Below are 17,290 nucleotides of genomic sequence, written 5' to 3'. Positions count from 1 at the left end.
AAAATGGAGGTGAGGGGCTTCTGCCCTGGAGCTTCTAGATTGTCTGCGTAGAATGAAGAAGGAGCTGCTAGAGTTGAAAGGAACCCCGCTATGGAGAGAGAGAACACTGGGCAGCTCCGGACATCCGCAGAGTTGGGACCGGCCTGGCCTTGAAGTTCAGCCTTTGCTTCCCTGTTGGGCTAACCCTCCTTTTTGAGTTTGGACTCAAAAAACCAGATTGTTCAAGCCCACAGATCCTTATTGAACATTATGCATTTTTGTAATGTGTTCACATGGAAGCAAAGAAATCAGCAAGGGTCCCAGGGGGATTAATTGAGCGTGAAATGCCAGGAGAACCTCATCAGCATTGGCTACTTTTTCCCTTATCTTATTGTCATCTGGGCTCTAGATCAGGAAGTTTCCCAATAGCCAAGTTATATGGTTCTTTGCCAGTCACCATAAATACTGAATATTTGAATGAATGATGATGTTATCTGTAATCCTTATAATATTACTCCTTTATTCAATCTTTGTTGGGAACTAGAAATATGGCTGGTTCCTTTTGTGGGGCAGGGGACAGTAACTAGAAAATCATATTCAGATATAATTTTTCACATCAGTAGAACTCCTTTCCAACACATCATTTGGACCATTCTGATTTTTTTTCTTAAGTGATCCACTGTAGATGTGCCAAGTGTTTCTGTTATCCTACAAAGCGAAGAATAAGAAGGAGGCCGCGAAACCTAACCATCTTGAGTCTCCCGGAAGATGTGCTTTTTCATATCCTGAAATGGCTTTCTGTCGGAGACATCCTTGCTGTTCGGGCTGTAAGTTGTCAGATGAAAATAGTGTCAGCCTTAGCATTGTTTATAACATCAAAGCTTCGTGTTCTTAAATGTCAGAACAGAGCTTTGGCTACAAAAGTAGACAGAGAAACAAGGATGATATTGTTAATAGATGCTCAAGGTATAGGAAAGCTGAAACGTAGCACACTCATCGTAATGTTTAACAGAAAGTACCCTTTTATGACAGTGAAATTTCTTAAGTGAAACCCCTTAAGAAATAACATATACTAAAACATATAATATTGTATCTCAACTGTAATTGAAAAATAAATTTTAAAAGTTTATTTTTAAAGAAATAAACTGGTATTAAAAAGAATAAAAGTATATTTTTGAAGACAAATCCCATGTAACATTCAGCACTGAAAGGGACTCTGGGAGGTATTTTACAAATATCAGAACTGCAGCCTCACTTCGAGTAACTTAATTGAGGGCATATAGTGAATTAGTGGGAAAACAAGAACCCGCTTCTCCAACTCCCAAAGCCACCTCCATTTTGGTCATAATATCCATGAGTGCTGAGTTTCCAATGGCAGTGGGAACATTAGTCCTTAAAATGCTCATTTTTGGTCAGGGCTCCCGCCAAGGGCAGGGGCTCCAGGTCCTACCTGAGGCTGCTGTCACATGTGCCAGTCTTTTCCAAGAGCCCTTGTTGACCTCCAAGCTCCAGCTGTGCTCCCACTAGCCAGGTCCCAGTTAGAGGAGCACAAAACAGATTTCTGTCCTACCTGTTCCTGTAGAGTTGATTTCCCTGATCCTTGTGGGTATAAACCCTTACAGAGGTGTTATCTCCTCTTTCTCAGCCCAGGTGCTTATTTCTCCATCCAGGACCACTGTCCCCACATTTAAAGCTGCAATGAAACTTGTTTCTGGACTCTTTTCTCTATTCAAAGCAACTATTGCTTTGAGACACAGAAACTGGGATCTTTACTACTGGGTTGGGTAAGGGAATAGGAGACCTTTTATCCATCTACATCCTGTCTTCAAAAGCTCTAGGAGCAGAGCTTCTGGGAAGTCCCTTGATAATCCCCCTCCCCACCTTGCTTCCATTGTTCTGCAGGTGCACTCCCAGCTGAAGTACCTGGTAGACAACCATGCCAGTGTATGGGCGTGTGCCAACTTCCAGGAGCTGTGGCCTTCTCCAAGGAACCTGAAGCTCTTTGAAAGGTATCGCTGCACCCTGAGAACAGCTTGGTTGTCTTCGGGCCTCCCTGATATGCCAGCCTGTGTTCTAAGACCTGACCTGAGAACAATTTTCCTCTTGTTGTGGCCCCTACCAACACCTTATCCCAGCCGGAAGCAACTGAGGGCTATCAGTCTCATCCACTGGGTCACATGGCTTCAAGCACAGTCTTTAGTCATCCATGCCAGTAGTATATGTGTGACTTATTAGTCACAACCGTGCTGAAGGGTCCCAGTTGGGCTCTGACCCATCCCACATGACTCAAACACAGGTCACTTTTGTGTGGAAACTTAATGCAGCAATTTTGTTCAAAATCATGTGATTTAAATCCTATTGTATTTCATTCATTGGCTAATCCCACCTTCCCAGCCTTGAGGCCCATGAGCCCCAGTGTGCCAGTGCCCAAGCAGGCCATCTGAGATGTCATCCACAAACTATACGACTCAACCATTTAAAATGTACAACTCAATGGTCTTTAATATGTTTACACAGTTTTGCAACCATCAACACTGTCTAACTTTAGAACATTCTCATTACCCCAAAATGAAACCCTATACCCAGTAGCAATCACTTTCTATTTTACCTGCAATCCCCCAAACCCTAGGCAACCACAAATCCACTTACTGTCTCTATGGATTTGCTCATTCTGGACATTTCATATAAGGACTCATATAAATTTGGCCTTTTGTGACTGGCTTTTTTCACTTAGCATGTTTTCAAGGTTCATACATGTAGCATGTCATAGGTAAATGATATGTGACTGCATTACCTAAAAAATTTTCCATTCAGTAAACAAGTATTTTAGCTTCAATTGCTGTGATGGAACATAACCTTTATGGAATAAAATCATGTGATGTTTTATGTTTTTAATGCTCTAGGGCTGCTGAAAAGGGAAATTTTGAAGCTGCTGTGAAGCTGGGCATCGCCTACCTCTACAATGAAGGCTGTAAGTCCTTGCTCCACTTGATGTTGACGTTTTAGAACAAGCAAGAGCCCTTCCCAGTGTTTGTAATTTAGTCACTCTTGTGTCTGGTGGTCTGCCTTACTGTCTCCAGGGAGCTTGTGCCCAGAGGTGCCCTGCTGAGGGACCCATTGATGAACTTTGATTTTATAGGTTAGGGGAGTCCCCTCTTATTTTAATAAACACTTTAATTTCATTTGGCAAAGAATGACTGAGCAAAGACTCAGAATGGGGGCTACTCGGGCAGCCAGCCTTCCCCCAGCTGCCTGCCCTCTGTCTGATTAACACTGCAGCCCATGCCTGGGCTGTGGCTCCTCTCAGCCACAGTTCTTCTCTGGAACACTGGGGCAGCAGTCAAAGCAAGCCTTATTGCATAGGGTTTCAATAACACAGGTAGCCAAGGCTCCAAGAAGGAGGCAGGTATAGGCAGGTCAAAGCTGGCCAGGTGCCTGAATTTCTTCACCCCGAAGGGTGATTCTCCCCAAGGATCTATGTGGCCTTCTCCCAATTCTCACCTGTCTGCTCAGCACACCAAGGAACCAGCCTACGGGCCATCTTGTCCCAGTTCCCAAAAGGCATAAAGACTTGGGTATAGCCACCATTGTTCTGCTTTTAAAAGATCTGGTGTCTTGCTGAGTTGACAAGACTGTTGTGACTGATGAGCATTCCTCTTCTAGGCTTAGGAGAGCAGCCGTCCTACCCCCACCATCCCGTCAGACAGCGATTCCCAGATAGAATTCACATACCATACAACTCACCCATCTAAAGTATACAACACTGCGGTTTTTAGTATATTCACAAAGTTGTGCAGCTATCACCACTGCCTAATTTGGGAAATGCTCATTAACTCAAAAAGAAGCATGTACCCGTTAGAAGGGAGGTCAGTAGCAGTTCCCAGCAGGAGGGAGGGTGGTCAAAAGACACCTCTGTGTGAGGGGATACCTTCCCAACCTTCAAAATCCAGGCTGCTGGGAAGACCCTGGTGGGCTCACACGATTCACAAAATAGAGGAAGAAAAGAGAGGAGCCCCTGTCTGGAGGGCTCTTCTTTCCTAAGACATCAGCAGCTTTGCACTCCAATAGGCTTAAGGTTTTAGACTTTCACAAAAGACCATGGAGAACTTTTCACATTTATCCTCTAGGGATGTCTCTGGCTTACTTTCTTTTCTCCTCCACAGTGTCGGTATCTGATGAAGCCCGTGCAGAAGTGAATGGCCTGAAGGCCTCTCGCTTCTTCAGTCTCGCCGAGCGACTGAATGTCAATGCTGCCCCTTTCATCTGGCTCTTCATCCGCCCGCCATGGTCGGTGTCCGGAAGCTGCTGTAAGGCCGTGGTTCATGAGAGCCTCAGAGCGGAGTGCCAGCTGCAAAGAGTGAGTCCTAGTGAGGGGTGCATGTAAGGCAGGCCAAGCTGGGCAGTCCTAGCCCCATAGGATCCTGGGAGGCGAGAAAACCTTGAGGGAAGATGCCGTGGACCTCGTAATGTCAGGGATCTGAGGGCAGTGGAGGTGCAGAGAATTAAGAGTGTGGGTGTGGGAGTGTCTGGAAACCACCCGTCAGGAGAGGAGGCCTCAGAGCCAGTGGTCAGGGGAATCAGACAATGGGCTGGACTGTGGGCACATTGACAGCTGAGAAGGCAGGACAGAAGCTCCGTGAAGCAGTTGGTCCTCTGCACAAAGGGGTGGTCAAGAGCCACAGGACACACAGACTGGGAAGGCAGCTTCTCCACTGATAATCACAGATCTTTCTCCTATTTTAGACTCACAGAGCATCCATACTGCACTGCTTGGGGAGAGTTATGAGTCTCTTTGAGGTGAGTTGAGTTATCCATTTCACTTGGATTCTGTGTTGTTTGACATGCCCCTGGCCTGGTTGAGCACATGAAGTATAGTAGCTCCACATTTCTGTGCTGATTACCTTTCTGGAAACCGCAAACACTGAGGGCCAGGAAGTACGTGAAGGCAGCAGAAGGGGGCATCCAAGGTTCAAAGCCAAAGTGAGCCCTGACGTGAGAGGCCATGTGGAGCCGGGCAGAGCATCTAAATGCATTGCACCACAGTCTTTATTTGTTTCATTGCTCTGCTGTTGGGCGGCCTCTCCCACTCCTTAAACAGAGCTCTGTATATTTGAGAAAGCTTTAACAAGTTTTGTGATTAAGGGAGCCCATCTGCAGCAGACTCAGGAAAAGTGGTGTCTTCTGGTGACAGGTGTGTGTTGACAGTAACAGGGAGGGCACTGAACAGGAAGGAGGAGGTAAAGGATCCCCAAGATAACCTCTAACATCACTGGGAGTGATTTAGTGTGGAGGGCTGGCCCTCAAGGTGACCCAGGGTCAAGCCAAACATAGACAGTGTCCAAGAGAAAGCAGGCCTGTGAGAGCAGAACTTGTGAGTTTGCTTTCTACATTGGGTGTCAAATTGTATATCTTTAAAGAAGTTATTTCTACTCCAATTTAGTTAACTCATTTTATTAAAGATCAATGCGTATACTCACTTAGGGGTAGGAAAAAAGACGAAGATGGTTAGAATGATTTAGGAGAAAGTACAGACAAAAAGAAGAACAAACTGCTTGGATTTATTCCAGGATGAAGAAAAAAAGAAGCAGGCCCATGACCTGTTTGAAGAATCTGCTAATCAGGGATGTTTGACCAGCTCGTACCTCCTCTGGGAAAGTGACAGAAAGACAGATGTAAGTGGACCTGGGTCTGAGGAGGAGAGGAATTATGTTGTCCATAGACACAATCTCCAAATTGGCCCTTGAAGAAGTTGTCGGCACAAGGGAATCCTCATACAGCTCTTAAGCCCTTTAGAGCCACTGCTTAGTGGGCTGTTTTCAGCACTGCCCCAGAATGACCACTGTCATTTGAGGGGATAAAGGACCCCATGGGTCATTTCTGAGCTTCTCCAGAGATAAAACCATATAAAGTCATGATGACTTTCTCCCATTGACAGATGTCTGATCCTGGACGATGCCTCTACAACTTCCGGAAACTCAGGGACTATGCTGCCAAAGGCTGCTGGGAAGCACAGGTAAAGTGGGAGCTGGCCTTTGTCCTTACACCTCTTGGGCTCCCACTCAGGAGGCAGTAAGATTGGCCCAGGGCTGGAGCCGGGTTTTAAAGGAATTTAGTTCTGGAGTGTGTGGGGAGGAGAGCCCAGAGTGCCTCTTTCATCTCTGCCTATCTCTGCCCCATCATCTCAAAGCCCATTGCCCCTAAGCCATTCACCCTCTTAGTTTCTAAGTGCTTATGGACTGTGTCTGCTATCAAAATTCATACTGTTCCCTAAAGTTGTCCTGTAGGTAAAGCTTATCTCAGCAGCAGAACTCGAGGCTCCTTAGAGCAGATGGGCATCTAGAGTGCTGTCCTTTTCTCTTCGTTCGACCTGCTCACCAGTGTCAGAACCAGGACACCAGGGATTGTTGGTGTTCTCAAGGCACTCTCCCCTTACATCTGTAAAGTCATGGTTTCAAGACAAATCAAAGAAAGCCAGTCAGATAGAGAGTGGTTGAGAGTTGTCTACTCTCAAAAGCTAAGAAAGAAAATCACAAAGTGGTACATGGCCCAGGCTGACAAGTCACAGAACACTGTAATGTTTGTGTCCAAAAAGGCAGTCAGCAAATTTACAAGACATATAACAATGTGATTCTATTGGAAGCTCAAACTCATCATATAAGAAAAGTAAGACCGTAACAGAAGTCTACAGGGCCTCAGTGCCCTCTTAGAAGAAACAAACACAACTGGCACAAACGCAGAGCAGCAGCATTCTGCTCAATGCTGGTCGGAAGGGCACGTGATCTCAACTGTCACATTAGCAAATTACATATATGTATGTCCTCTGTTTTTCAGTGGATCCCTATTTCAGAAAATACACACTTTTAACAGTAGTCATTTTTGCTGGTAAAGATGTGATAAAATAGTCTTCCTATTAGTGGGCGTGAACATCAGGTCTGGCCTTTCAGAAAGCACTTGGACACAAGTAGCAAAAGGCTTAGCAGAGCCATTCTTGTGTGCTGACCACGTGAGCAGACAGGTGCAGGTGCTAAACAGTCTGCACAAAGATATCTCAGAAATAAAACATCAGAAACATCCGAAATGGAAAAATAGGTGAAACATGCTTACAGATAATTCATCTCCTAAGGAACTACGTTATTAGGTGGGCAAAGAAAAGATGTATATATACTGTGATCACAAATGCATATACACACTGCTACAAATGCATAGAGAAATCTGAAAGGAACTAGAAATAGTGATAGTAACCACCTGAGGGCTTTGTGGGTAGGTGCTGGATGGTTCTTGTCCCAAGTGTTTGACACATCTCAGTTAATCCTCACATCCATCTGCCAAAGCAGATACTGTATGCCACTTCATAAGAAGGGAAACTGAGGTACAGCACTTGCCCCAATTTGCCTGTGGTCACATACCCAGGTTTTAAAGCCAAGTCCTGTGAGCCCCCAGCATGATCTTTGCCATTTTGCCATGAGGCTTACCCCTGAAGTGTCTAGCTTTCACAATTAGGGGATGAGCAGAAACAAAATTTTTTTTAAAAGTTGGCAGAAGACTTAAATTGGCTGAGGAGCTATACCAGGGTAGGAAGGGGACTGACATTCCATTATACACCTTTAGTCCTTTTTAAAATTCTTTATCATGGAATAATATTACTTATTTCAAAAAGAATAATTAAAATCTTAGTCATGCTGGTTCCAGAAGGCTTACAAGGCCTAAGGAGGCCAAATGTATATACACGTCCTCTCCCTCAACAGCCTTTCACATTCGGAGATAAAACCTCAAAAGCCACTGCTTCGTCCTCATTCTCCGTGCCTTTCCTTCTCAGGTGTCTTTAGCCAAAGCCTGTGCAAATGGAAACCAACTTGGATTAGAAGTGAAAGCTTCCAACGAGATAGTCTGCCAGCTGTTTCAGGCCTCCCCTGCTGCCAATAAGCAGGAGGTCTTTTCCATGCAGAAGGGACTCAACGACACAATGAGGTGAGGGTTCAAGCCAGAGCTTCAGATCAGGAGGCAAAGTGACCACTGGTCTCTGGGGTGAAGGGAGTTGTTCCTTCTGTTTCACCTAAGCCACCTGTCAAAGAGTACCCTGTGTTGTCAACCTCACTGGGATCCCCCCATTCATGTATGTGTATGTTTTCTAAAACCAATAATGCTTAAGTTATTCAGGGCTTTGAAGATAAAATATCCCATGTAATGTCTGCTCTCTCCAGTTTTCCTTTTTAAGCCTCAGAACAAGTTAAACCACTTAAATAGAACAAAACAATTTAAATAGAACAAAAACCAATCTTTATAAAATGATGGGATTCATATCTCCAACTTCTGAAGCCAAAAAACCACCTTTCCTTTACAACCCATCCTCATGAGCATCAACTTGGTTCGTGAAACAATATGGCCATTCGAGTCAGCCTGACCCAGGGAGTTATGCCTTCTGGGGCCGCTGCACTATGCCTGGCAGCCCGAAACCCCAGCATGACCTACCTCTTCCTACAGGTCCATTTTTCTCCCAGGTTTAGAGATAAGACACTTGTACACTCAGTCACAGAACATGTTAGTAAAATGGAAAATGTGAATAAATTTTTAAGCTTATGCAAGAGATTTCAAATACATTTTGGGTTCATAATGGGCAGGCTCTGGCTAAACTGCAGCAGACAATGCCCAGCGCATAGTAAGTTTTCACACTGTGGGATGTGTCGTCCTCTGTTCCCACATTAAATGTCACAAAGCTATTATTTTTTTTTTTACTCTTTTTTTCCCCCTGGCTTTATTGAAATATAAATATAAAGAGTTGCTCATATTTACGTTGTACAATTCAATGACTTTTTTTCAATTATAATTGGCATACAATAATATATTAGTTTCAGTTAGTTGTTCAGCATAGTGATTAGAGATCTATGTAACTCACAAAGTGATTACTCTACTAAATCTAGTACTCTTCTTCCCCCTTACATATTTATTCCATTATTAACTACTTTCCTTATGCTACACTTTATATCTCCATGTCTATTTTGTCACTATCCATTGGTACTTAATCCCTTTGCCCTTTTTCGCCATCCTCCCCTCTCCCTTCTAAAACCAGTAATGCTTAAGTTATTCAGGGCTTTGAAGAGAAAATATCCCATGTAATGTCTGCTCTCTCCAGTTTTCCTTTTTAAGCCTCAGAACAAGTTAAACCATCTAGTAGCCCTCAAAATATTCTCTGTATCTATGAGTTTATTTCCATTTTAGTTGTTGTTTATTCTTTAGAGTCTACTTGTATGTGAAATCATGCAATATTTGTCTTTATCTGACTTACTTCATTCAGCGCAATACCCTCTAGGTCCATCAAAGCAATGTCTTTTTCCATCCCCTTCCTTTTAGTCTCTGTGTGTCTTTTAAGCTGAGTTTAAATCTGAGTGAGCCTCTTGTAGGCAGCATATGTAGGGGTCTTGTTTTCTTATTCATTCAGCCTCTCTATCTTTTGGTTGGAGCACTTAATTCTTTTCTGTTTGAGGTACTTGTTGGTAGGAATGTAATTTTTTCCATTCTTTATTCTTGTTTTGATACATATTTTTTCTCTTAAAGAAGTCCCCCAACATTTCCTGTAATACTGGCTTGGTGTTGAAAAACTTTCTTAGCTTATTTTTGTCTGGGAAGCTCTTTATCTGTCCTTCAACTCTAAATGATAGTTTTGCTGGATAAAGTATTCTTGGTTGTAGATCTTGAGTTTTCATCACATCGAATATTTTGTGCCAAGCCTTTCTGTCCTGCATAGTTTCTTTTGAGAAATCAACTGCCAGTCTTATGGGTACTCCCCTGTAGATAACTAGCTGCTTTCCTCTTGCTGCTTTTAAGATTCTCTCTTTGTCTTTAAGCTTTGGCATTTTAATTATAATGTGTCTTGTTGTGGGCCTCTTTGGGTTCATCTTTTTTGGGACTCTCTGAGCTTCCTGGGGTTGTATGTCTATTTCCTTCACCAAGTTAGGGAAGTTTTCCAACATTATTTCTTCAAATAGCCCTTCAACTTCTTTTCCTTCAGGTACCCCTATGACATGGAGATTTTTACATTTAATTGTGTCTCATAGGCTCCTTAAATTATTATTATAGTCTTGGCTTCTTTTCTCTTGCTGTTCTGATTGAGTGTCCTTGGCTTCCCCTTCCTCTATATCTAAGTGGTTCGATCCTCTTCTTTATGGTTGTTTATTCCCTTTGATATACTCTTCATCTCAGATCATGTGTTTTTCATTTCTGACTGGTTTCCTTTTATAATTTCTATTTCCGTTTTTATGTTTTTTATCTCTTTGTCAAAGTTCTCATTGAATTCATCTACACTTCCCCTAAGTTCATCTTTATAACCTTTCTGTGTCTGTTTCTATGTACTAAGCAATGCTCCTAAGTCTCCCAGTCTTATTAGCGCAGCTTTATGAAGTAGGTGTCCAGTGGCACAGTCCTGAGAGGGGTTCAGCTGCAGGCTAGGTTTAGCCCCAGCATGTGCCCTTCCAGGGCCACCTGTTAAGATTCAGCAGGCAATCCATAGTTGCTATGCTTTTACTTGCCTCAAGAAACCACACCAGAAACCGAGGCCAGCTGCCACCAAGTGTGAGTCTTGGCGCTGCTCAGCAAGGAGCACCGGAGTCACCGAGGACACAACTAGATGTGGCTTGGGTGGGGCCGTGAGTTGGAGGAGGCGGAGTTTCAGGGAATCCTCTGGGGGTAGCGATCTCTGTTATTCAGTTTGATGATGTCTCAGCTATGGTTGGGCTGTGTTCATACACTGGGAGGTGGGGAGGGCTCAACATAGGAACAGTGGATACTGCCGGCACTTCTGCCTGGAGAGAGCCTCGTCTCCGGCCCTCACTCTGACAACTCAGTGTCCCCCTGTAAGTCCCTGGTGTCTCACCCCTGTGCAGCCAGCTCAGCACTGGTGCTCAGAATGAGGTCTGTCACTGCAAAAGTCCAGTCATGGACACGGCCCCTTTAAGAGGTGTCTGCAGCTGCCAGCTACAGCTGCCACAGCTTCTGTCTCACTCATCCTCTCCCGCTGAGCAGCCTCACATCTTCACCCTCATCTACTTCCTACTGTTGCAGGTTGATTATTTCTCTCCCTAGTTGTGCTTCTGTTCATCTAGATCCCAGGCAATTTTCCTTGCTGTTTACTCTGTGTTTGTATCACAACTTTGATTTTGTCACAAGAGGGATGAACAAAGCCTCTATCACCTAAGCCATTTTTCCCCTCCCATTTTTTTCAGAAAGCTATTGTGATTTTGAATCCTGTGCCTGTGGTGGCAGTGGCAGCCCCCCACCCCATTTCTCTCAGCTCTTCCCTCTTTCTGTTAGAAGAAATATGCTGATAACACCTTGCGCTTCCTCAGTCTGCTTTTTTTCTTTTCTTTTTTTTTTGGACTATCGCTATTCCTTTTTTGGGGGGTAACAAATTTTGCTTTTTCTTTTTCAAGAACTAAAACAACTATTGAAATATCATTTCAGCCCTTGAGTTGAACATCTTTCCATTCTCTATGCCAGACAATTGCCAACTTTGTTTTTATTGAGGTATAATTGACATATTAGTTTCAGATTTAACCATTTTCAAGTATATACTTTGGTTGGTCTTTTTATAAATCAGATTGTTAAACTTGTTAATTCTGTCTGTGTAGGGGAGCTTCTTCTGTTCCAATAGTGACTGGATTAAACCTTAAAACACCTGAAGCTCATGCTCTTCCTCCTTCTGGAAGAAAATAGAGGCTTATCTTCCTCCTTCATCCCTTCCCCCTTCCTTTCCACCACCACTGCTTCTCTCTTTCCATCCGCCTATAAGAGCTGCTTCTCTCTAGGCTGACATGAGGAAGCCATCCCTCCTATCTGTGCAGATTCTTGCAGAATCACAGTTTTTCTCTCTCTCGCTTCTGTCTTCTCTCCTTTGTCATTTACTGTACTCGAGTATCCTGGCCATTGCACACAATATTCCCTTGTGATGTCTGTATCCCTGGCCCTAGGTTTTAGCCCTCTCAAGGAGGGACCCCATCCATGTCTGTGGGCTCTGTCAGGCTGTGTCCTCCGTCAGGGTTGCTGGGTGACTGAGAACTCCAGCTCACAGGCTCAATACATCCTGCTTTGGCTGTGTTCTTGGCTCTTTGCTCTTATGCAGAGAGTTTTGGTAAAGGACCCCACAGGTGAGCTGTTCCTCAGAAAGTGTACAGGTTTGCAGAAAGACCAAAGGTCTTGCACCTTTGAGTGACTTTTCCTCTCATCCCGGGATCTGTGATCTGTCCCCAGCTTTTTAGAGCAGACCCATCTTGACCCTTACCTGTGAGTATCCATGCTTATCCAGTGCCTGGTGGGATCTGTAGGGGAAGCAGGGACACCAATATGTGAACCCACCTGCTTCTCAGAAACAAAGTTGAGAGACATGGGCCCTCCCCAGCTCCCTTGAACATTGCATCTCAGCCTCAGATGGTTCCTGGGTAAACTGATGGTACAGATGACCAGCTCACTCTCTTGGGACAGAAAGGCCATTGGAAATGGGAGACAGGACGTTTGTGAATACTCGCTCTAGTGTTCAGGGGTGGTGCTCTTCCCACAGGTACATTCTAATAGACTGGCTGGTAGAAGTCGCCACCATGAAGGACTTCACGAGTCTGTGCCTTCACCTGACTGTGGAATGTGTGGACCGGTACCTACGGAGGAGGCTAGTGCCCCGGTACAGGCTCCAGCTGCTAGGCATCGCCTGCATGGTCATCTGCACCCGGTGAGAAGCCCCTCTGCAGCCAAGACCACAGGACAGTGCTGCTTACTAGCCTTGCCCAACTTCATGGGCTGGCTTTTCAGGGAAATAAGGCTTCAGTGTCCCACCTCATTAGATGGGGGGTTTTATTTACAGAGTGTCTAAGTCGGGCAGTCTTCCCCACACAGGTTTACCCTGCGTGGCCACTCGTCCCAGCACATGATCTCAGGACCCAAAATAGTTGGCTGTTCTCCACAGTCCTCCACCAATACCACAGAAACACTGCTTTTATGTGTTTCTCAAGTATGTGTCATTAGAAACCAGCAGTTAGTAGGTCTCAAACGCCCCACCCAACTCCCCACAGACCCCGCTCTAACCACACGGACCGGGCACCTGCTCCTTGCATGGCAGCCTGCACCCTTGGCAGCTCTGGTGTTTCAGGCTGTACCATCTTCAATTTTACCTGAATCTGCCATCCCTTAACAAATACCTGTCTGTTCTAGTTTTGCCTTTGAAAATAATGTAGACAGTGATTCCCGCCATACATTTTGCATTTTCTAGTTTTCCTAAATCAGATATTGCCCTCATAGTCTACCATTTCCTCTGGGCTGTGCTTTCCAGACCGACTGTCCTTGTCTGTAAGGCTTGGGGAGTAAGGAACAGGCTTACTGCACACAGTGGTGTAAACTACAGATTGATTTCTTTTACACGGTAATCCAGAGGCAGAGGGTCATGTCATTGGGATGGATTTTCTGTTGCAGGAGATCACAGAGGAGCCCCAGGTGTTGTCTTACTCTCTGCCACCCCCCATGACCCCTAAGGTCACCGTGTCCACGTTTGCAGCAAGTTCAGTCACATGGCCTCAGTGGAACTGGAAAGTGTGGTCTCTGGATAGTCGTGGAAGTAGGGTAATACGACCATAGGTAGTGGGAGCATGGGTGCAGATTGCTACACACTTGTCTGGGCCCCTCTTAGCTTTCCAGGTCTCCTGGACAGAGATGGCTGAACAGACAGGGTCTCTGCCTCCTGGACCTAGATGGCATAATTACATCCCTGCTGTCAGAGACCCAGTTATTGGACCACAGACTTACTAGCAGTGAGATGATAATTGCTTAAAAATTTTAGAGGCTGAGATGCCCTGCCTCTGCTCTCAAAGCAGTACCTGTGGCTGCTCCAAGCGCAGGGCTCTTGCCCACTTGCATCTCATCCTTTTGGCACCTTTGGTCACCGTGCATCCCAGTCCCTCTCATTCAAGCTGATAGCACATTCAGCAGCTGCAGAATTTTTAGTACTGAGCCAGCCCTAGGGTTGGCCCTGGTCCACCCTCACCCTTGGCAGACCACTGGACCAGTGTGTTCTCTGATAGTTGACACTGATGGAGAGTAGAGAACAGGGTGACTACCTGCCTAAGGGACGATCAAGATTCTTGTGGCCAGACTTCATGCTGTGTATAGACCTTTGAACAACCTTCAGCTCAGATCTGTTGGCTTACCTGCCTCCCGAGTTTAGTCACTCTGTAGAATCTGGCACAAGGCAGGGCAACCCTTCCCTCAGTCACTAAGAAGACTACTGATCACATCATTCATGAGTACCTTTTGTAGAAACATCTATGCACCTGGTGGTCCAGCTACTCCCACTGGTCCATAGCACTAATCCCTTTTCCTTTCCAGCCCCTTAGGACAGGATTGTGCGAACTTTTCAGTTCCCCTCAGTGGCCACAGACAGCCAGGTCTACTCTTTTTATCTCCCTCTGTCACTGAATCCTAAAGCCATCGCCCTGCCAAGGGAAATGGACTCAATGCTCAGACCCTTTCTCCACATTCCAGGTTCATCAGCAAGGAAATCCTGACAATCCGGGAGGCTGTGTGGCTCACAGACAACACGTACAAGTACGAGGACCTGGTGAGGATGATGGGAGAGATCATCTCCGCCCTGGAAGGGAAGATTCGAGTAAGTGGCCATTTGCTTTTTCCTTGTAAGTCAAAATGGCGGTCACGTGAGGGGGCAGCAGGAGCCAAGGGCATCCACATAGTGTTGAGCTTTCCTGCCCTGGGAAGTCTTTCTGGACCCAGAAGGCATGTTGTCACCACATGCCTTGGTGTCCAGCCTGAACATTGGTTGGGCCAGACCCCAAACTGGGCCAGCCTCCTTGTGCTGAGAGTCCACTTTCACCTCCCGGTTCTGTCTAGGTCCCCACCGTGGTCGATTACAAGGACATCCTGCTGACGCTGGTTCCTGTGGCACCAAGAACCCAGCATCTGTGCAGCTTCCTCTGCGAGCTCTCCCTGCTGCACACCAGCCTGGCTGCCTATTCCCCAGCCCACCAGGCTGCAGCTGCCTTGCTCCTGGCAAGACTGATGCACGGGCAGAGTAAGAAGCCTGGGGCCTGGGGGGTTTCTAGAGTCAGGAGATGATGTTCTGATACAGAGGAGGAAAGGGGAGAAAAAGAAGCAGGCCCACCTCTTCTGGAGAAGAAAACACCAGAATGGACTAAAAGCTGTTCTCTGGGGGTGAGGTTAGGGATGGTTCTAATTTAAGTATTGCCCACACTGTTGACAGTGAGCAGGCATGCATTGTATGTGGGGTCTGTGCAACTCAGCTTGGAGAAATGCCACAACAGAACCATCTGGGCTGTGGGTGTGAGTGGGAGTCAGAATGGCCCCACCATTCTTTCTTTCCTCCCCAGCACAGCCCTGGACCACTCGACTATGGGACCTTACTGGGTTCTCCTGTGAAGACCTCATACCCTGTGTCTTGAGCCTTCATCAAAAGTGGTGAGTCAAAAAGAAATGGATCCTCCCACCCAACCTCTGCCACAGAGGCTGTATCCTCAAGTATGGGGGTCAGAGGCTCTCACGAGAGGGCCATCAATCCAAACAGACCTTTCCTGTAGTGAATCGTGTATCTCGAGTTGACATTTAAACATTCCAGGGCCATGTCGCTTATTTCACTTGTTTTTAACATATGATGTGTGTGCAGCAAGCAGCTCCTCCCAACCCAAGCCGAATTCCATAGGCAGCAGACTAACAGATAAAATGAGACCATCTCTCAGTTGGGTGGGAATTTCGGTGTACGACACATGTTGTGACCTAGCTCTGGTAAACTTTGGTCTCCAGGCACATATCTGGCTGCTGCCCATCTCCGTTCAACTTTTATACTCTTCCTACTCTTCGGCCCCCTCACTCTGGTCCCCACTATCCTCGCCACCATGGGCATATCTGCTAAAGCCCCCATGACCACCTCCTTCCTCAACCAGGCCGAGCTGCCTCAGTGTTCCCTTCCCCCTTGCATGAGTCCAGGTAATTCCAGCTTTCTGCTTCTCCTCAAATGTCCCCTAGAAGATGTAACCACTTCCAGGATTCAGAACACATTTAAAGCCCAAGCCCCATGCCTCCTGCCACTTTATCCAAGCCAGAACCCCTCTCTTCCTAGGGCCATTCCTCCTCATAGATTGTATTTGGTGCTCTGTGGACAAGGCCCTGTCATCCTAGCAGAGACCTTGGACCAGCCAATTTCTGCTTCTCTGTCCCTGTGTCCCAGAGGCTCTCAAGGCCAATACACTTTCTTTGCACGTCTCGGGATCTGCTTCCCTTGGCCTCCACTGGCTGTCCATGGTCACTCCCCCAGCCACCTCCTGGATTACTGCGGTGGCTACCTCTGAGCGTGTCAATTCCACTTATACCTTCTGAGTTGAGATCAGAACTCTCCAGCTCAGCCCAGATCCCTCTGACCAGCCCCTGCTCTGGCCCATCTGCTACGTCTCCCCATTCCCCACTGTGTTCCAGCCTCATGGTCCTGTCAGCGTTTCCCAGGGGTTGGCATGAGCTTCAGCCCACCGTTTTCTCCTGCAATGTCCAGACCTTGTAGCTGATGGACAGGGAGTGCAGGAAATAGTCAGTGGGTCAGCATGTGTCTCACCCCATGGCTGCTCACACTAGGAGTACAAATAGTCATTACCAAGCTACCAAAAGTTATTGCTAGGCTGTCCCCCTACACCACCCCCAAGTTATTTTCCCCCAACACTGTGATGCAGTGTTGGCTCCTGCATGCTGGGCCTGGGTTCCCTTGTGATCCCTGCAGCTGCCTGAGGGGTTCTGTTACCCCATTTTTCAGAGAGGTCTCCTAAGGCATAACAGGGAGAAGCACCACATCCCACAAAAATCAAAGCTGGGTTGAATCTAGATAAATTGGAAACATTTATTTAAAAACTAAACTTTTTTTTAAGTATAATTCAACTACCATCAATTTTAAAATATTTTCACCACCCTCCAAAGAAACCTTGCACTTGAAAAGAAACCCCCATATGTCCCCCTCCTTTCCACCCCTAGGCAAACTCTCATGTACTTTCACTCTCTGGATTTGCCTGTTCTGGACATTTCATACAAATGGGATCATGTAATATGTGGCCTTTTGTGGCCAGTCTCTTCCACTTACATAATGTTTTCTACTGTAATACTATTCCACCATGTGAAAGGACCACATTATGTTTACTATGTGTACATCAATGGACATTAGGGTAGTTCCTGCCTTTTGGCTATTATGAATCATGCTGCTGTGAACATTCATATACAAGTTTCTGTGCAGATGTGTGTTGACATTTCTCTTGACAATACACATGGGAGT

The 17,290-nt window shown here is 45.9% G+C and overlaps 1 protein-coding gene across 1 annotated transcript in view; it reads left to right on the top strand.

Moving 5' to 3' along the window:
- The window catches only part of CCNF (cyclin F), a 21,799-nt gene that overhangs the window by 595 nt on the left and 3,914 nt on the right, over window positions 1-17,290 (top strand). Inside the window, exons 2-13 of the mRNA XM_025048406.1 lie at window positions 652-806; window positions 1,882-1,988; window positions 2,883-2,950; window positions 4,143-4,336; window positions 4,723-4,776; window positions 5,547-5,651; window positions 5,915-5,992; window positions 7,796-7,947; window positions 12,527-12,691; window positions 14,494-14,617; window positions 14,857-15,037; window positions 15,354-15,441. Coding sequence (XP_024904174.1) covers window positions 652-806; window positions 1,882-1,988; window positions 2,883-2,950; window positions 4,143-4,336; window positions 4,723-4,776; window positions 5,547-5,651; window positions 5,915-5,992; window positions 7,796-7,947; window positions 12,527-12,691; window positions 14,494-14,617; window positions 14,857-15,037; window positions 15,354-15,441 — 1,471 coding nt within the window. The remainder of the gene's footprint in view (window positions 1-651; window positions 807-1,881; window positions 1,989-2,882; window positions 2,951-4,142; window positions 4,337-4,722; window positions 4,777-5,546; window positions 5,652-5,914; window positions 5,993-7,795; window positions 7,948-12,526; window positions 12,692-14,493; window positions 14,618-14,856; window positions 15,038-15,353; window positions 15,442-17,290) is intronic.

Source organism: Pteropus alecto, unplaced genomic scaffold (genome assembly GCF_000325575.1).
Source record: "Pteropus alecto unplaced genomic scaffold, ASM32557v1 scaffold44, whole genome shotgun sequence".
In the NCBI taxonomy this organism is placed as follows: Eukaryota; Metazoa; Chordata; class Mammalia; order Chiroptera; family Pteropodidae; genus Pteropus; species Pteropus alecto.
This window is presented reverse-complemented; position numbering and strand designations above follow the sequence as displayed.